Source organism: Cololabis saira, chromosome 9, assembly GCF_033807715.1.
Source record: "Cololabis saira isolate AMF1-May2022 chromosome 9, fColSai1.1, whole genome shotgun sequence".
In the NCBI taxonomy this organism is placed as follows: domain Eukaryota; kingdom Metazoa; phylum Chordata; class Actinopteri; order Beloniformes; family Belonidae; genus Cololabis; species Cololabis saira.
Window position 1 is genome coordinate 17631989 of NC_084595.1, and position 20887 is coordinate 17652875.

At 42.7% G+C, this 20887-nt stretch overlaps 1 protein-coding gene across 1 annotated transcript; it reads right to left on the reverse strand.

The window, feature by feature from the left end:
* Positions 1 to 1101: 1101 nt before the first annotated feature.
* On the reverse strand, positions 1102 to 20500 carry p2rx7 (purinergic receptor P2X, ligand-gated ion channel, 7). Its single transcript, XM_061730635.1, has 13 exons — positions 20341 to 20500; positions 17806 to 17953; positions 17645 to 17716; positions 17255 to 17327; positions 15002 to 15098; positions 14008 to 14088; positions 11586 to 11721; positions 9450 to 9586; positions 9199 to 9289; positions 6252 to 6317; positions 4608 to 4712; positions 4405 to 4512; positions 1102 to 3529 (listed from the first exon to the last, which is right to left on the reverse strand). Exons 1-13 carry the CDS (start codon positions 20460 to 20462, stop codon positions 3035 to 3037), a joined length of 1731 nt encoding a protein of 576 aa, XP_061586619.1. The 5' UTR covers positions 20463 to 20500; the 3' UTR covers positions 1102 to 3034.
* Positions 20501 to 20887: the final 387 nt, after the last annotated feature.

Here is a 20887-nt window from a genome sequence, read left to right on the forward strand (position 1 = left end):
CTCACCTGGCTGTGGAAAAACAAACTGGGACAAAACGGGTGGAGCCGCGACGAGCCGCACCGAGCCGAGCCGGGCGGAGGCGGGACTAGTGGAAAAGTGCCATAACTGTTCTCTCACTTTTCACACGGTGGTAAGATGCTTTTTTATCCTGAGAAACTGATTCATCAACACTGAAACTACCTCTGATTATGGGAGGAGTAAAGTGTCCTTGCTGATGTCCATCTCCCAAAACCTGAGTTGGCATCAACGTCTCTTCTGTTGAGGTGTCAGCAAGGCTTCACATTTGGCTTTATTTTTTTTCCAGATATAAATCTTATTTCCTTCAGCTGATTTCTAGATGTAATTTAACTGAACATTGGTTCGGGTTTTCCTCTTTTACAACTCATTGTTTTGTTTTTTTCATTTTAGACACAACTGACCTTAAAAACAAAAATCAGTGCAGCCGTCTCACAGCAAGAAGGTCCTGGGTTCAATTCCCTCGGGGTACACTGTGGGCGCTGAAGTGCGTGTTAGTTCCCCCATGACTTCAGCGCCCACACCCTGGGTGGGGTTGGCGAAAGGGCCTTTCTGTGTGGAGTTTGCATGTTCTCCCCGTGTTCCCCTGGGTAGCAATGTGAGCTACCCTCACAAAAACATGCAGCAGTCCTGGGCTACACATGCCCCCTCTGGCCAGCCGGGGACAGATGGGGTGGGGAGGATCTGGCCGGAATAACGTGATCCTTCCACGCGCTACGTCCGGCCAGAGAAACTCCACCCTGTCTGGTGAAAAGATGCAGCCTGCTCACTCCTCAGGATAAGAAGGAGACCTGAGCTCAGTGCAGGACCCTCCCTGGCTTGCTAGAGGATGGCAATGCCCAGGACTGACTTAGGTAGGAGCACTGGGTGATAAAATGGGGAAAAAATTGGCATAAAAATATATATATATAAAAAAAAAAATCAGTTTTCCTTGCTATTTTTTTAGGTAGTTTTCTTGTTGAGGTTGTGTTTTCTGTCTTTCAGGTGGAAATGGATGGAATCACTTTAACTGCATGTCATGGTTGCATATTTATAGAGCAATTTAAACTACAAAAGTAATCTGAACTGAAGATAAATTTGGCATTAAGTCATGTATAAACTTAGTTCCCCCTCTTTTAATTTGATAGCATCCACAGTGTAAAATAAATTAATAATAATAATAATAATAATAATAATAATAAAAAAACAGCATATAACTTCTTTTCACAACTCATTTTTATATCATAAAAAATATGCCAAAAAGAAACTACTGTAAGTGGTACTTAGTACACACTGACCACTGACTAATCCCTTAAATCTTACTGAAGCAAAGTTGAGGTCAGACGCTGCTAATCATCATCCTGGATGAACTGATTCCTCAGCAGCTCTGCAGACCAACACAGATCTTTTTAATGTTTCCTGGAATATTCAGGGCTGAGTTAACCCACTGCAAAAAGGGCAAGACATAAGTCTTAGACAAACAACTGTCGCTGCAAATCAATCTGGAAAGCTTTACAAAACTATTATCAAATCAATGTGGATTATATTATATAAATAAATAAAAGAAAAGCAAGGCACAGGCGCTCCATCTCCGATGCTACAGGTTTCACTGAGCATGTAACATTAAATGGCTGAGACGGAGGTCGTCATGACTACACACGGTTTCTGGACCAATGTGATGTGGACAAGTGAGACCAGATGTCATTTTTGAGTTGTCTGTCTCTGGGTCACTGAGTAGATCATCTCCAGCCAGTCTCTGCGTGTCTGACCACAGTGGTCAAAAGACGGCCCTCTCTCACCACCCCGGGGGGGCCATGCTCACTCCCGCTGTTTTGAATGTCCATACAATTCACTACAGCACTCATTGTGCCCCTGTTACTACTCCCCAGGGCAGAACTAGATGGTAGCACCACTGACATTATTAAAAAAAGAAGATTAAGAGTTGGTAAGTCACAGAAGTCGTTGCTTAAAGCGGATCCCTCACTGCCGCCCGTGACAATTAAATGACTTTAACTTTTGCAGACGACTAAGTGGATACGAGGTGTTTTCTGGTGGACAGAGACTCGTGTGAGTCACGATGCATGTGTGGCCACGCTACTTAAAACCAAAGAGCTTTAAAAAAAAAAACGGGGAACGTGAAGCAGTGAAGGGACATAAATAGGGAGGGAAATAACTTCACAACTGAAGCAACCTTAAAGAGACGCCTGGAGCGGCTGGTTTGACTCACCACCCCTCTCCGACCGAGTCGTCCATCAAACTCCAACACCGGAGCCAATCGTGCACAATTCCCCCGATGTCGCCCCAGTGTGTTTGTTTCTGTCGAGTAAAGAAAAGTGCTGCCAGATTCATTCGTAGAGGAGGAATTTCAATTATTTTAAATGACGAGTTGGAAAACTTGGCAACCTCGCTGTGACAGTGGTAATCATGTGAACAGTCTAGACTTTAATCCAACAAGAAAACAGCTCATCTTGTGATTTCTTGCAAAGTCAAGTGTTGTTTTCATGTTTTTGGGAGCATGCAGACTCGGCCTCACTGCAGCCTGAGCTTCAGACGCGCTGACAGGAATGTTGCAAGGAAAAATATCTGAATAAAAATCAGCCACTCAGCACAATGAAGTGACAGTCTGAGCTTTGATCTCTTTGGGGTTTCAACCTCTTTCTGTTTTTTTTTTTTTATCCCCTTTTGGCACAAACCCTCATTTCCATATATGATATGATGGATGTGAACACCTTCCTGGGAGGAGAAATCATCTTTCTGAGCCTGATTAAAGTAATTTCTGCTCTATAAAAGCAAGAGCTGCTTTCAAACTGAAACTGAGAACGACTGCAGCTCAACGTGATAGATCATGTTTGACAACGGTCTGATTTATTGACTTAGTGAGGTTTTTCTGCCCCCCCACCCCACCCCACATCGCCTTCCGACCCAACACAAACTGACATACTTTCATTTTCTGCCAAGCTGAGCAAAGTTATTGCATTAAACTGCATATTCATAAGGCTTTGTTAGTAGGTCAGTGATTACGGGCCTTCGCCCGCCGCCTTCACAGCTCTCCGTTAGCGCAGGCCCGTGTGGACGGTGTTCTGACGGGCTTGAAGCCGCCGTACTGTCCGTCCGGGCTCGGATACGCCTCCCTGATTCCCGACACGCAGCATCTGGGGATGGCCGGATGGGCGTCCTCGGGCGGGATCCCAAACCTCCAGCTGATGTACTGCCTGTAGGCGCAGTGCCGCAGGGCGGTGGTCCGGGCCCCCCCTTCGGGGGGGGACAGGGGCTCCTGGTACAGGAGGACGGCCTCCAGCAGAGAGCGACGCAGCACCAGCTGCTCGAACAGCGGAGACGAAGTGATGCAGGCGCCGTCGCTGCTCCGGCAGCACAGCTGCTCCTGCGGGAGCGAGGAGGAAGTGCAGCGGCCACATCTGCACCAGGCTGGACGACGGCACTTAGGGTCGGATTCATGCTGGAGGGGGGCCTGAGGATCCGCGCTGACATCCGGCTGCAGGAGACAGAGAACGGCTCTGAGATGAGCCGTGTCCTCCTGATGGGATGGAAACGTCGGTTCAGTATTTATCTGCAGTGTGAGAATTAAAACGCACGTGCGTCGCAGACGACAGAGTCACAACGCAGACGAATCACTCAGGGAAATGGTGTCATGAAGAGATTGTCATGTACATTTAGAGATGTGAGTGTAAAAGTTGCAACGCTGTAAAAATCATAACAGAAAAACAGAATGTAATGACTTAAAACTCTCAAAATTCACATTTTTGTTTACAATAAAACTGGAAAAGGCTTTAGAGCAACTAAAAAAATTGAAAAGTAAGAGAAATAAACTTTTATGACATGCATTGCTGCCATAAAATTCTAAACTACATTTTTTTTTTGGGGGGGGACATAATTGTTCATGACCTTTGCAAATTTGGAGCTGCAAACGGACACGTTATCCGCATTTGTCCAACAGAAATGATGATGCTTTAACGGAGCTGAATCTGTGACGACAAATTCCTCTCCGTTAGTCTCCTTGATGCCATTTATTTAAACTGATCTGAGATCTGTCAGCCAGGGGTGCAAAGAACAACGCTCATTTTCTCATCATTTTTGAAACCAAGTGGTTTAAATCACTAACGTAGCTCGAGACCCCTGTTAGGATTAGGGTTGAGGCATACATGTCCGCTGTTGTGCTGACGACTCCGGGCTGAACTAAATCAGTTAAATTACAATCTTTTAATAAGAAGGCAAAAAATACCTGGATCACTTTTAGTCTGCTGCTTCTAAATTCAGACGATAAGTAGATGTAAAAGCCTAAAAAAAGAGGTGGCTCATGTAGCTTTAAGCTGGTTTTGTTCTGGTTTCTCCCGTTGAGCATCGTTCTGGTCCGGCCCTCGCGCGTTGACCGAGACTGGACCGAGGACTTACCTTACGTGGCAGAACGATCTTCGGCTTGATGTCTTGTAAACTTTTCTTTTGTGATCTTTTCAACAGCCGAACGTCCTTCTCGTCAACGTAGGACACGCAGATGATGCACTGGTGCAAAGACAGGACGGCCTCCATCAACCACGCTGACACCAGCTTCAGTTAGGAACAGAAACCACATTCCAGAGCCATTCAGACTTCCTCACCTGCCGTCCATCTCGGACCGACTCAAACTTCTTCTCAGAGTAGTTTCGTCCGACCTCTGCAGAATAACAGCTGGTTTCAATCAGCCAGTCGATGAATATCGTCGTCTGGAGGCAAAGAAACAGAAATTGGCACATTTTTCCCCTCTTTGTTTTGATAAAAAGAGTTATTTAAACATATACATGTATACGACACAAGCAGCAGTGTGAAGGATCTGGAGACATCTGGATGGCAAACATGTGAATACCGTCTCCATCTAAACTCGTAGGAGAACCTTGGCTAGTGGTGTGAAAAATGGTGAAACCCACAAAAACCTTAATACTAAGTTATTATCTGCATTCTTTGTGTTTATGTTCTTGATGTGAAAGAACGGCACCTTTACTGTAGTTATCCTGATCCTGACCATTTTTAATGATCTTAACCACCTAAAAAAGGCTTTTTAAAGCTTAAAATGACTTAAAAATGACATGCAAGTGTGCCCAATGTTGCAAGATCTGTGGGTTAGAGTCACATGCCCTCTAACCCGAAGGTGATCCCTGATTGATTTGCCGGTGTGTTAATCTGATCTGCTACTTCAACCGAGTCACACCCCCAGGTCGGCCTACGCTTATGATTAACTTGGACAGCCTCGTTCCACTCATTTCCACAGTTGTGGATCAACTCCTGCCAACATGGTGCTGCACTGATCCCCAGTAGAATGGGCTTCAAAAACACTCGTCAGAAAGCTTACAGTTATTCTGTGTAGAATAGAATTCTGAGTAGAATTCTGCCCAGAATAGATGGACCAAACAACTCCGCAGCGGGCCTGTCATGCATTTCAAGGCCACCTTACTTTCTCTGAGGGTGTTTTCACACTGGCAATATTTAGGTCAGCCAAAAGGAACTCTGGGCATGAGTGTGGCTCGTTTCTGTCCGTGTGAATGGCCATGCCGAGACCTCGCCGATGATGTGGTCTCACAACGGCTATCAGCAAACTCTGGTGTGGGCCATCTGTGGCGTGAGAGCGCTGTGACATCCGTTCGGCTGAAATACATGCATATTCTGCATATCTGTGCAAAAGAGGCTTCTAAAACACATCAGCAGTGCTCTGTGGGTTGTGAGAGAGCAAATAAACAATTGTGGTAACCGCAGATAAACGGCTTCCAGTTGAAGTCGTGCTTCATTTGCAAACTGCCAAGTTTTGAGTTTATTTTTCCTGGAGGGACACAAACAAACAATAGAATAAAAATGGGCCACTCAAAAAAGTGTTTCTTTCGCTTCAGGCCAGTTGCCGTGGAAACATGATGCTCACTAATATTAGCTAACGACAGAGCTGGATTTAAAACAGTACTTGTGAATACAAACCAAACTAACTGAAAAAAATGGTTCACACCGAGGATGCACCAGTGTTCACCAGCATAATGCGGAAATGGCCCATGAGATCATTTTAATTTGTTTGCAATCAGCAACTTCCCCACTAGATGTCCCCACAGTCTGCAGAAACGGTATTTTGCGTCCTCTCTTAACTTTATTTCTTATTCAAATTTTTGAGAAACTACAACCATGAAAGTTTTCTTTTCTTATGTTGACTGCATTACTGTAATAGATTCAGTTTGTGAGTGGACGGAAGTGTGTACATGTGCGTGCGTCTGTGTGAGACCTCTCACCAGAGCGTAGTACGAAAGCGTCGAACCGATGTAAAGGATGAGCTGAATGAAGCTGAATTTTCCCGCCTGTTCAAAAAAAAAAAAAAGGAAATGCACCAGAATGGTTAAATCCTTCTCCTGCGGAGCTCCTGCCAAAGGTTCAGAAATGAGGTCAGAAGTTCCTCCGAACAAACAACGCAGGCAGAAATCAAGTTACAGCTAAAGAACGCCTTGTATCGCTTCTCAGTAATCGTATTTCACTAATCATATAAGGCCACGTTTACAGATACGGGTCTAAAAATGCTACAATCACACAGAATTAGCCTGATTACTTCTGGCTTTTCAAGGCAGATGTTCTGCACAAGAGTTGATCCTTTTTTTTTTTTCCTACAGAAACACACCCAGGTCCTCGAATAAGAAAGTCAGCTTGTCCTTCATGTAGATTGTTTCTTTACAGCGCGCTCATCCTCACAAACACACTTGTGTTGCAGGAGCACTTTTGTTTGTTTCTTTTTTTAAACCGATTTTATTTCTTCAGAAATCCAAATTTAACTGACATCTCCCTTTTTCTGCACGCAGACTCAAACTTCTTTGACATTTATAAATCCTATAGACACTGAAAAATAAAAGGAGCTTTAGAAGGAAAGAAGATAATAAAACTAAAAGAAGCATTTAAATTGAATGAGTAAATAAGGAAATAATGTTTTGTTAGAGGCGTATGTGATTTATTAGGATGCAAACATTGGATGATTAAGAATCAGGTGTCTTCCATATGATAGTAACAAACTGTACAGGAGTCTTAAATTTGATTATAAGAAATTGCTTTCTCAAATCTTTTGTGAACACTGTAGTGGAGGACTTGTTGGGGGCTTCGCTCACGTTGTTTAAACAACGCAGTGAATTCAGTTCAATGCACTTTAATAGAATAACACCAGTTCACGACCAAGTCAGCTCCAGGCAATTTACACAGAGCTCTTAAATATAACCAAATCAAGTCAAAAATATATTGGAATTCATAATCAAAATTATCCTATGTCATTAACCAATTCATATTTCCCCCTGTTCATTCCAACGGAGCTCAAAATATTCATGTCAGTTCATAAAAACCGGCCTAGCAAAGGACCTCGGCATCGTTACCCTATCCTCAGCAAGCACCAGGCGACTGTGGTGAAGAAGAAATAAAGTATTAAACAGGGTTAAAAACAAAAGCCTCCAGTAGAACCAACTTCAGGGAGGGCAGATAAAAGAAAATCATAATAATGACATATACAATGAAGGAAAATTCTCATTCGAATGTGCGGTGAACTGGTTGGAAGCTGTTCAGAGTGATTTTAGGTAATTTTACCAACACAAGAATGCAAACGTACAATCCTGAACAAACAATTCATGGACTAGCTTTTACTGCATCAATCTTGGGCTAAATGAGCTACTAAATGGCTAAAGTGCTCAGGTCCAAAGTCAACAACCTCAGTCTTAAGTTTAGTGGCAGGAAATTAGCAGTCATCCTGGTCTTAACATCATTAAAACGTATTTATATTCCTGTGACTTATCTTGTCTTACCTCAGGGTTAGATATGAATGTCATCTTAATACAGTAGCAATGAATGTTTATGCCGCATGCCTAATAATAGAACATGATGGAAGTGTATGGAGGGAAAGGTAATGGTCCAAGTACAGAACCCTGTGGAACACCATGACCTACTGTGGTATATGAGAAAGACTGCTTGTTCACACAAACAAGCTGTAATCAGTCAGATAAATATAATATAAACTAAAGCAGTTCCTTTAAATCCAAAAGCATTTAAGCCTGTTTAAATTAATATAAACAACGTTTTTTTTAGAAATAAAAGAAAGACTTGGACCACCACTTATACAGTGGAGGGCACAAGCATAAGTCTTCTTTACAAAGATTAGGTTGTTGTTAGATAATAGCAGACTGGAAATGGGTCATTTTATATGACTAGACAAAAAGTGGTGCATGCACAAGACTGAATGCATCAATGCAGGATGTTTCATGTATATTTGGCTTTAAATGCCCTTGAATTAAAGGCAACACTACTCTCTCACACACACACACACACACACACACACGCAGCAGTTATTAGTTTAAACTGCACAAACTAGAACTTGAAAATGAATCAAATCAGCATCATGACTTTATAAGTGACCCACTTTCTCATTCAGCCTTCCCTTAATCACTCTGGAGCTGCTTTATTCTGGTTCTAGTCTCAATGACACTTATAACTCTAAAGGAATTAGAGCATCTACAGTACAAGCAGTAACTGAGACAGAGAAACTGGAACACCAGCAAGTGTGTTTTGGCTTTAGTAAATACATCTACATGTGTCTGATCCAGCTGTGTGAAAATGTGGCCTGACCAGATATCCTAATTCTTTTCCTGCTTCTTTGAATTTGATTTCCAGGAGGCAGCACCAACGTGTGGAGAAGGAGCCGTCTCTGGACAAACATCCAACCAATCAGAGAAACGAAGCGCACGTGACATGGGCACAGTGACAACCACACTGCTATCACCAAAGACGGTGGGGAAGGAAGATCTGTGAATGACTGGTGATGGTTTTGCAGTAAAACTTTGTTGATGCACGGTGTTATCAGCTATTCTGCACCCAGTTCAGTTGCTCTCTGAGGGATATATATATATATATATATATATATATATATATATATATATATATATATATATATATATATATATATATATATATATATAAACATAAACACATAGATTAATCTATATATATGAAAATCCAAACAAAGAAACCTGGAGGAGGCGAGCAGGCAACGAGAGGTCAGTTTGGAGTCAATAAACCTCACAAACGTTCAGTTATTTGGCGTTTTTCTATATTAATGACTGTCCTCTTTGTTTTGTTGGTGTGTTGGGAGTTTTTTCAAAACAACGTTCTGTCACAGAGCCTCGGGATGAAACAAACGAGGACAGTAGATGCACTCACCTGTCCGAACACCATGACATCAAATCTGATCCCAAATGCCTTGTACAGCGTCCGCTCCTCCACTCCGTTCACGGTGTTGTACTTGGCATACCTGACCAGAAGAAAGAAGATGTGTCATTTTTACATCCAGCAGGTTTATTCTCATCGAATATGAGCTGAAACTAAACGGGAGGCTGATGTGGCTTTAATCTGCCATTTTTCATGAGCGTGGACCGTGTGGCGACCTCAGTTTGGCCTCTGACCCTCCTCACCTGAAGTTGAGGCCGGGGTACAGCGTCCTGTTGCTCTCTTTCTCGTCCAGTCGCCTGAAGGAGTACCTGGGGAGGCAGTGGTGCATGAGCCGGTCCAGGTTGCAGTCCCATTTGATCTGAATGCCGATGACGCCCCCCTGTGGCCGGCAGTGGAACCACAAAACCACACTGATGAGCTGCTTTTATCCCGTCCGTGTTCCTTGGACTTCCCACATTTTGTGCAGTGTTGAGGCTGTTTCTAGTTCATGGCACTTTAGACTTACTACCTTTCAGGTCCAAAAAGCAAAAAAATTATGACCTCAACCGGAATAAGAAAAAAATATGTGTGAATGAGGATGTGAAAAGGCCCAGAGAGGTCAAAAGCCGTCCAAAAAATGCACACAAAAACCACATAGAAAGGCAAAACTCAGCAAAGGAAGACAAAAGACCAAACCTGCAAGACGAAGTATCAGAGATCTGACACAATCGTTGTTTCAAAATCAGTACATTCAATACCTGACATCCTAAATATGCTGCAATTACATAACTATTTACATCTGGTGCTTTAGTCTTTTACCAAAAAAGTGTATGATTCCCTTAGAATTCACTGGACTTTTCTGCCCTAAATTGCCATGATTTAAGTCACAATAAAAATAAACAGAAAGTGCTTCCTCCATGGTGCTATGGCACAGACATCCTGCCCGTTCAGGGATTTATATACGCTAGTTTCCAGTTTCCAGTGACCAGCTGTGGGGACATAGTGCGTGTGATCTAGTTAGAAATGCCACTTGTGGAGACAAATATGGAAGGTGTGACATGTTCCATGGGGATGCTACCGTTAGCATGTTGTTTTTGAATATCTCTGAGTTATTAAGCCCCTTTAAGACTGGGGTGGGTTACTGATGTTTCCCAATCCAGATGGATACGGTTGTTTACAACGTCAATCTGGGTTTGTGGTAACCATGGTTACCAGGTTTTGCCTCCAAATTGGTGTGTTATCTAGCCATACTCCTTCCACATGTGGTCCTTTATGAAAAATTGTCGTAACATCACAGTAAATTATCCTCATTTTTATTCCAGCACTCGAGTTTCTAAGTGTGCCCTTTTTGTTTGTTAAATTATGGGTGAAATGTGTTGCACATACATGCCAGACGTTTCTGATAACGTGACCTACGTAGTGTCCCATCTCAACAGTCTCCTGCAGGCCCAAAAAGGCAGCGATTCCTCTGTAACCTGGGGGTTTGACACGTGGGAGTGGTTGACATCGGGCTCCTGGTATTCTGTGATGCTGAAACTGTGCTTTCCATTTTTTTACTATAATTAATCTGCATTTGGCATGTTTCCGTGTGCACGTCCCATGATTATGAGAGCAGTTAAGGCTTCTTTCACGATGGCTCCAAACCTTTTTACTGCCCCAGCAGCAACTTCCCTCCCGGATATAAACATGCAGGCAGATCCGATCTGTTGTGTGAAGTGTGGTGGAAAATGTAGCCTTGGCCACCTGATTAAACCAAAACTGCTGAGAGCAGCAAAATGTAGCCTTGGCCCGACTAAGTGTACAGACCGGTACTCTCCTCTAATAAGATTAACACTGACCTTCAAGATGTTTTTGTTTACTCGAATCGGAGGAATGAATCATCCTTTACGCCTTAAAATCAGTATACTGTCTGAATCATCTCTCAAGTCGTATTCTTGGTAACTTAGACACTCAGTTTCAGTCCAGCTATTCACCTGGTTGGAAAAGAATGTATTAAAGAGCATTTAATGGGTTTTTCCCCAACAAACACCATTATAGTACAGACTTAGTACAATTTTTCAACTTGAAGGACATTTTTGAAGTTAAGAATTGTGTAATGAACATTTGTAAAGTCTAAAATAATTCATCTTTGTAAAATAACTATGGTTAGGCCTTCCTTATTGGGAAAAGGATTAGCACACACTTCCTTTTTTGTATTTACATGCTGACAATCATTTATCTGCACAAAGTGGAGAAAGTTTGTTCCTATTTTTGCCATCTGTCACGTCAGTTTCATTTCTCTCTCAGTCTCACAAACAAACCACGAAAAAAGACGGTAATCTGCTCCGCCCTGGTTTTTAAGCCATTCAGCTGGCAGAAGAAAAGAAAATACACGAGACAACGTGTGGTCGAGAACCCACCTCCACGGCCATGGTGGAGAACTTCTCCCCGGCCTCTCGAACGATGTCCCCGAGCCTGAAGATGGGGCACAGTGAGTCGTTTGCTCTGTGGCAGCTCCTCAGGTAGGCAGCCGTCATCTCTGGGAGGATGTTCCTCCTGGAAAAAAGACCAGTTGAAAACACAGTTCTGCTCTCAGAGACAAAAACCAAAAAGGTCTCTGTAAGCTGGGCTGCACACTGAGCTGCACACTCTGGCCATTATTATTAATTATTATTATTAGGGCCCAAGTACTTACAGTGCGAAGGCCCTATTGTATCTGTAGGAGTTTTTGTTTTTGTTTTTCTCGTTTTTCTTCCGACAAAATGAGGGCCTTTTTGCCCCCCTAAACGTGTCCCAAAAGTCACCAAATTTTGCACGCAAGCCAGGCCTGGCGAAAAATTTGATATTTAACGGTTTGCATTAATGAGTGTGGCCTAATGGCTCAACAGCGCCCCCTAGAAAACTTTGTGCCTCAAGCCCCACAATACGGTTTGATGTACATGCACGAAAATCGGTACACACCTGTATCATGTCGCAACTTAAAGAAAAGTCTCTTGGCGCCATGGCCGAAACCGAACAGGAAGTCGGCCATTTTGAATTAATCGTGTAATTTGGGCGAAATTTATGCCATTCCTTTGGCAGTTAATGCGGCCCAAACAGTAACGTGCACCCAGATGTGTTATACATCAAAATGTGCGTCTCCATCCTGCGACAACGCGCATTACTTTTCTCAGTCAAAAGCGTTACCCTGGCGACGATAGACGTCAAAAAGCGCGCCCCCCCCCTTCATCTGATTGGTCCATATCTTTTAGTTCCTACTTTCTGCCCTAACTTTTGAATGGTTTGACATAAAGACTCGTGGGTGGTGTCATCTGACTCTGTTTTGAGTCCTTGAACATAATTGGTGCAAATTAGCCCCGCCCCTTCATCTGATTGGTCAATATTTGATAGCCCCTATTCTCTGCCATAACTTTTGAACGGGTTGTGATAAAGACATGTGGGTGGTGTCATCGGACTCGGTTTTGAGTACTTGACCTTCATTAGCATGAATTAGCCCCGCCCCTTTTTCTGATTGGTTGATATTTGATAGATCCTATTTTCTGCCATAACTTTTGAATGGTTTGATATATAGAGTCGTGGCTGGTGTCATCCGCTAAATGTCCAGGCCTGAAGAATCTACATGCAAGAGCTTCCACTGCAGCACGCCTGAACGTGCACAAGGGTGCGAGGGCCCGTTCATCGCTGCTTTCAGCTTTAATTATTATTAGCCGAGCACTTGCAGTGCGAAGGCCCTATTGTATTTGCAGGAATTATTAGGGCCCGAGCACCTTCAGTGCGAAGGCCCTATTGTATCTGTAGGAATTTTTTTTTTCTTTCTTTTTCTTTCTTTTTTCTTCTGACGAAAGGAGGGCCTTTTTGCTCCCCTAAACGTGCCCAAAAAGTCACCAAATTTTGCATGCAAGCCAGGCGAAAAATTTGATATTTAATTGTTTACATTAATGGGCGTGGCAAAATGGCTCAACAGCGCCCCCCGGAAAACTTTGTGCCTCAAGCCCCACAATACGGTTTGACGTACATGCACGAAAATCGCTACACACCTGTACCAGTACCCAACTTAAAGAAAAGTCTCTTGGCGACATGGCCGAAACCGAACAGGAAGTCAGCCATTTTGAATTAATCGTGTCACTTACCGTGGCGACGCTAGACGCCAAAAAGCGCGCCCCCCTTCATCTGATTGGTCCATATTTGATAGTTCTCTAAAGTCATCAAATTTTGCATGCAAGCCAGGCGATACATTTGATATTTCATGGTTTGCATTAATGGGCGTGGCCTAACGGCTCAACAGCGCCCCCTAGAATACTTTTCTCTGCCATAACTTTTGAAAGGTTTGACATAAAGAGTCGTGGGTGGTGTCATGGGACTCGGTATTGAGTCCTTGACCATAATTGGTGAAAATTAGCCCCGCCCCTTCTTCTGATTGGTTGTCCCGATTTTCTGCTATAACTTTTGAATGTTTTGACATAGAGAGTCGTGGGTGGTGTCATCAGATTCTGAATGGAGTCCTTGGCCTTCATTGGCCTGAATTAGCCCCGCCCCTTCTTCTGATTGGTTGTCCCTTTTTTCTGCTATATCTTCTGAATGGTTTGACATAGGAAGTCGTGGGTGGTGTCGTTTCTGATATGCTTATGGGGGCAGTGGCCGTGAGTGCGAGGGCCCGTTCATCGCTGCTTGCAGCTTTAATTATTATTATTATTATTATTATTATTATTATTATATGTGATATCTGAGATTGCAGCCAGAACCGTTTTAGTTCACAACTTTTAAGACATGCCACTAAAAAACTAAAGAGTACATCTTAGGTAAATACAAAAAGGTAAATGATAAAACACAGAGCAGTCTCACCGGATGAAGTTGAAGGCAGGAAACCTGATGTTGTTTTTGATGAGGACAGTGAAGTTCTCAGCGGCTGCCAGAAGAGCAGGCCTGTGCAGCAGAAGAAAATTAAATAAATTACACGTACAAAAACCCAACAACAAAAAACTATCAAAATCACACCTGCCCAAGTTCAGATTCAAACACCACCAGCCCTTGCGGATTCTCCTTTTATTAACCCATCCTGTCAGCGGTTAATTTACAGATTTACCATCATTCTTTGCCTCTCTTATGATTTCCAATGCTTTGCCTGACAAATTTCACAAAACCTCTGTCAAATGCAGCATTAGGTGATACAGTTGGATCAATGTGTTTTGTGAAATATTTGAAAGGCAGAAAATACCAACTTTAACCCTCAAATTTTAATTGAAGTTTAACAGAAATGTTATTGTGCTTGTAAATCGTGGTATCAAATAACAGTATAAACAATAAGCAGGAAACATCAGTTTCAGGCACAGCTGGGAGCAAGAAAGGGAATTTTAGTCTAAATTTATCCTCCAGATGCTTTTACAAGCTAGACTTACAGAGAATCACTCGGGCCTAACCCACGGTGCAGGCAAGATAACATCCAGGACAAGCATCAAATACTGCAAAAGATTTCTTTAAAAGCAATAAAATAATGCAGGAAAATAAAAACAAAAAACAGCAGCTTTCATGCCAGAATGTTGACATAATGCTGGTTGTTTTAGCGGTTATTTCATTATTTAAAGTTAATTAAAGTGCCGGTGGAAAAGTCCAGTCAGTCTGAGGTAGGTGGTGTGAGGGGAGGCTGCGGTCACCCACAATCCCGAGTGCTTCCTGGGTGTTGAAGACGTCTAGGTGGGGGGGTACAGGCTCTGCCGAGTCTTGTTGTGTTGAGGATGTTGTGTTCGTTGGCCAGGAGACGCCCTCACAGATGTGCACCCCCCAGGATTTGGTGGGAACTGTGGGAAGAAAGTTACAGAAAAACAGATCCCAAACTAACCTCGTAGGGGTTGTTTTGGTTTCTATGGGACACCACGCAGAAACCTCACAGGTTTTCTTCATCACATCAAACTTGACACATGACCCCGTCTGAATCCCTGTCAAAAAGGACAAATCCATAAAGTCAGTGTGGAAACCGGACTGATTCCTGCAGCAGCTGAGCTGACGTCAGCCCGCAGAGACTCGCTGCTGGCCGACACCAAAACTGCTACGTGACGACAAGAAATTCCTCCGCTTCTCATTGAAATGGGCTGCAGACCCCAGTTTATTTTCTTCTTAAAGCTTGTTTTAAACAACACATATACATTTTTTTTCAAAACTTGAATCAAAGGAATGAGACAAACTTAGGTTAACAAGTCGCAGTAGTTTAGTAGGAGAGTTCCCTTTTCACCCACATCTTCACAGCTCTGTTCATAGCAGCTGGCTTTAGTGGGCGGAGTCAGACACCTAACGCTAACCCCACATTTTCAGTAGGGTGTGGCTTACGCCAGGGGTTCTTAACCTTTCTGACCTTGGGGCCCAATTTTTTCAGTACAGAGTGGCCCGAGGCCCGTTAAATATTAACACTGTATAGCAGCAAAGGTCCAGAACATCATAATAAATATATATATATATATATATATATATATATATATATTCAAGTAGCCTCATAGTTGTATCAACATCTGCATCTGACTGTTATATTAAAAAAGTACATATTTGCCCATTAACATGTGTAACTTCAATTACACATTTTTTTCTCTTAAAAATAAAATAAATAAATAAGATTTTATTTTATTTTTCAAATGCTATCTTATTTTATTTCTTTACCAGCAGTTTGAATTTCCCCTTTTCTTTGTTAATTGTCTCAACACATTTTTATAATAAATTAATATAAACACATCTTAACAATTTAAAAGTTTTGCAGTTTTTCTTTCTTCCCCTTAATCTTATGTCCCCACTTTCTGTCGTTCAGTGAGAGAACTGAGCTCTAATTTCTCCTGCCAGGACTTTAAATCTGGGCTGGATGGTGTCAGGTTCTCATGCACATGAGAAGGTGCTCATTGATGAACCTGGAACGATATTTAGTTTTAATTATGTTCATTGTGGAGAAAGCTGCTTCACAGCTGAAATGTGGACCCAAACATGTTTAAGATGGTCGGCTTATTTTCTGTGACTTCAGTTCAGACTTGAGTGAAAATGTTTGATGAAAAACTTTGTGTTTTGTTTCAGAGGCGTTTCACTTTCGCACTTTGAACGCCACGGTCTCTGAACGTATGAGACACTGGTTTTGTCCCAGTGGGAAGACTGAACCAGGATGAATCTGTCCATTCTGGGTTGAACTTCCCTTTCCACCTGTTAGGCTTCTCATCTCTGTAAGAGTCAAGCTAATTACTTACTAAGTAACTTACTAAGTTTTATTTACATTAATAAGTTGTCAGGACTGCGCGTGTCGGATTTCATCCGAGCCTGATCATCTGAGACGGGCAGAATCCGCAGCTCTCTGGCCGCTGCAGCAGAGTCACTTTCCGATGCTTTTGCGAGCCCGAACAACAGTCCAGTCCAGCAGACACATCTACATGTACAATCCTTCAGCAGTAACGATGGAGCCCACCGCCCGAGCGGCACCGACCTCCCCGGCCGCGCGGACGAGTCAGGATAAATGATCACGCCGCCCTCGCTCGCTCTGGGCGCAGACCCAAGTAATCGATCCCTGATCCTGGCGGATCTAAACCTACTCTGTGCAAAATGAAGGATTTTCTCTATAAATACACACCATTTCTCTTACTATTACACCTAGAGCTAGCTGAGGGTCTTCTTCTCCTCATTTGGTCGGGAGTTGCTATGCAGTCCCGCGGCCCCCGCGGCCCACATGTACAAAACTGATTTCTTTTCGCGGCCCACTAGATGGCGCTCGCGGCCCAAGTGTGGGCCGTGGCCCTATGGTTAAGAATCACTGGCTTACGCGATATTAGTGTTCCAGTTTTTTAGAGTTACAGGTGGGAAGGCTGGATAATCGCTCTGGTCTGGGTCTACGATGTCGGATCTGCTCAGTAAATAATAAGTCCCCTTTAAAGTTGTCAGAATCGTCTCATGCTGCATCATCTGACTCCAACAGCTTTGTCCAAAGCTATGCTGAATCTCTTAAAGTTTCTCAAACAGTTGGCAGCAAAGGATTTTGTAGAAATAAGAAGGTTGTGTGGGGTGTAGAAAGATTAAAATACAGTTTCTGTTTAGAGTAACGTATACAACTTTATTAGCTAAGGGAACGTACCATGGCTCAGCTGGTCCCAGGCTCCTTTCTCACAATCCTTATCAGTTCGACACGATCTGCCTTTAAGAGGAACCTGTAAAATAAACGGAAGTACAACCAGCAGGTCTTCGTTAACAGCGCGGTACTTGAAAGCCACTCTACGAAGGAATACCATCTGTGACCACAAGGTGGCGACATATTAGATGTAAGTTCATCTGTGAGACACAACAAAGCTTATCAGTCGTGGTTTAAATTGGTCCTATAAGATGTGCAAGACCATCTGAGGCAAAGTATTGTCAAAACAGCAGCTATACATACCCCATGTGTGGTCAGAATGGGTATTACTACATAGAGTGGCTTTAAGTAACTGTTAGAATAATATTTCTTATTTAGTTATAACAATGAAAGCACCTCTGGGCAGTTTCCCTGCTTCTGATTTTTTGTCACAATGACATTGGTCACCACAAAGAAGGAGTTTTTCTCCTATAAAAGAGAGAATAAAAAAAAGAAATCTTCAGCCTCCTTTTCCACAAAACCAGATTAGTTTCCTTGCAAGAGGACCGAGCTCCCACCTGTACGGGCCCGCTGTAGTCCACCACGTCCCAGACCACATCTCCGATGCCCGGCAGGCGTGTCTGAGCGACACCCTTCACCTTGGCGGTGACGGAGCTCACCACCAAGTCAAACTCCTGGTACTGCTTATTCCACAGCATCATGATGCTGAGAGATTAAGAAAGGTTGCACATAAATTCCTCAGATTTTACATAAACTGATCCGTTTGCTCAAAGGCCGGAAGTTGAGGTGAAACTGCAAACTTTTAGAAACACAAGAGAGGTAGAAAAAAAGATGATACAAACTGTGACCCAGAATGAAACAAATGTATAAATCTCAGCCATCTTTAGTCACAGCGGGAGTTCCCGACAGCTCTGTTCTGGGAACACCAGTAGTGACTTTTATTCATCATTTATTTACTTTCTCTTGGCTATATTTTAATAAGTTAACATAAAGATCTACTACATTCAGTCTAGACATGGTGCAAGACAAACATTATATGCACTGACGCACTAACATCCACACTGGGACATGTCTAATCTTTGGAGAGATGTCATAATGAATAATCTCAACCATCATTTTTATGCTTCAGAACACCATCCCAGCTGTGACGTATGGAGGTGGCATCATGTTGTGGTGCAGGAGGTAGTGGTGCACTTCATGAGACAGACACATCATGATGAAGGAAGATTCTGTGGGTATACTGATGCAATATATCTAAAATATGAAACAATAACTACATATGTTTCAAAGTGGCTCGAGGACGACAAAATGAAGGAACTTGAGTGGCCACAATAAAGCCTCAGTCCTGTGACTAATCTCTGAACAGTAGTGAAAACAGGACAGAAATCCCAGTAAGACATGTGGCAGCTTATGGAGAGCAACTACAGACCAGCAGGTACCAGCTTGATGCACCAGGAGCAGCACTTTGATTACTCTTTATTGAGCCAAGTGGTGTTCCATACCTGCGCTGTCTTCTCTTTACATTGTATTGCTGCAACTTTCTGCAGCACTAATTTTATGTGAAGAACTATGTGGATGCGAATCCGGGGGAGGAATACAAGCGATGGTAAATGGTAAATGGTAAATGGCTTACACTTATATAGCGCTTTCCAGCTGTATTCCTACAGCCCCAAAGCGCTTTACACTGCAAACATTCACCCACACACGCACACATTCACACACCGGTCGTCGGCGGAGCTGCCATACAACGGCGCTGGCCTGACAACCGGGAGCAACCGGGGGATTCAGTGTCTTGCCCAAGGACACTTTGGTGGACACAGGCGGAACTAGGGTTCGAACCACTGACCTTCAGGTTCATGGGCGAACGCTCTACCAACTGAGCCACCTTCCCACCTTTTTTGGCGATCTGTAGCACATGGTAGATTTGGAGTTCTCAGGATCACTTTTTTGTGGTCTTGGTCTTGTCTCGGGTCTCTCGGTCTCTTTAGGTCACGGAATCGGATAACTGAGAGGCCGTTGCACACCAAGGTGACAGAATCTGGTGATCAGCACTTTTTCCTCTTGTTAATGTACAGTTTTGTAAACTATTTGTATTTTACATTTGATTGAATGTTTTGGTGCATCTGCATGTGTGTCTGTATTTAATAACAGTTTTGTGTTGATAAAGGCCTTGTTTGAATAAATATATGAATAATATTTGCATATCGTTGTGATTGATTTAGTTTAGTTTAGTTTATTTGCACATAAAAAAATATACAACTGCCAAAAATTCAGACAAACAGTATGTAGAAAAAAAAGGAAACAACAACAAAAAAAAAAGAAATACAATGTAACAGAAAGAAATGTGCAGGAGGAACCAAAAAAACCCATAAGGGCTTGTCGAGTGGTCCTCCTATAAGGAAACAATATCTACAGAGATATGTAAAACATAGGACAACTAAGGAGAATAAGCTAAATTAATAGAAAAACAGGAATCTGATGAGGATGTGCAGAGAAGTTCTGGAAATTAGTTGTTCAATTTTGCTAAGCTGGGTTAGCAAAAAAGTTGTGATTTGTTTGTTGAAATTATTTGTGCTCGAGCATTCTCTAATATTGAGTGGTAAGGTGTTCCAATAAAGAGGACCTCTGAACCTAACTGAAAATTGGGAAAAAGTACTCCTGAAAAAGGTAGGATGGAGATTGTTTGCAGACCTAGTATTAAAGTGATGAATTTAATGCATGATTAAGCATCAGGTCCAATTTAGTGATGCTGAAATACGGTGTGATCTGATTAATGCTAAATAATGTAATTTCAATCTTAAATATCTAAAATGCAGGTTTCATCTCCAAATTAAGTCCAATTTAAATCAGTAACATTTACTTTTCATTACTTTTCTGAGGTGGAGGGGGGTGTTGGAGGCTGGTTATTCTGTTAGAGGACTTTGGGACTAGTTATTCGTCGTGTCAATCCTCCAATAGTGTAGAAATAGCGGTAGTGCAGTCGCCACTATATCTGATCACAGCTGATGGATGAAAACATTTACAGTGAGTTCAACACATGGATGTATTAACATAAGGCGCAGAGAGACGCGGGGGCGCGCACGACCACTCACCAGATGACCAGCAGGATGGCTCCGTTCAGGCTCCACTTCAGGGATCCCAGCCGGACGCTCTGGATCCGGACCAGCTTGTTGGTCTGGTACTGGCACAGCCCGAGCAGGCGGAGGCACGGCATGATGCTGGTGCGGTTCTGTCTGCAGGTCTGTAGGTCTGCGTCGGTGTAACGCGGAACCATAAATCAGCCTTGAGGCGTCTTCCTGTGAGCGCGGTCACGTGTCCGGAGTCCAGCAGCTGCAGGATCCACGCAAAACACTTCAACATCAGCATGACCATTTCATGTCCTCAAACTGTTTTTTTTTTCTTTAAAAAACAGAATAAATCTCTTTTAAAATTGTAGACTGTGATTCACTGTTTAATATCATTTGACAATATGAGTAATTTCTGGTACGTCAGATAAATTATTCAAGCTTATATATTTTTTCTTTTCATTTGTAGTTCCCCATCTTTTTTTTTAAACAAAAACAAATTAAACAATAATAACAATTTTAAAAACATACGAATTTATAGCGAATGAAATATAACAAGCCAAACAATGTTTGA

What these genes read in the sequence shown, in the direction of transcription:
- p2rx7 (XM_061730635.1), bottom strand. Translation starts at nt 20,462, where the DNA reads ATGCCGTGCCTCCGCCTGCTCGGGCTGTGCCAGTACCAGACCAACAAG. An exon ending in CGCTTTCGTACTACGCTCTG is followed by an intron (nt 4,713 to 6,251) that starts GTGAGAGGTCTC and finishes CTTTGCCTCCAG; the next exon opens with ACGACGATATTCATCGACTG. An exon ending in AGATCGTTCTGCCACGTAAG is followed by an intron (nt 3,530 to 4,404) that starts GTAAGTCCTCGG and finishes CCATCCCATCAG; the next exon opens with GAGGACACGGCTCATCTCAG.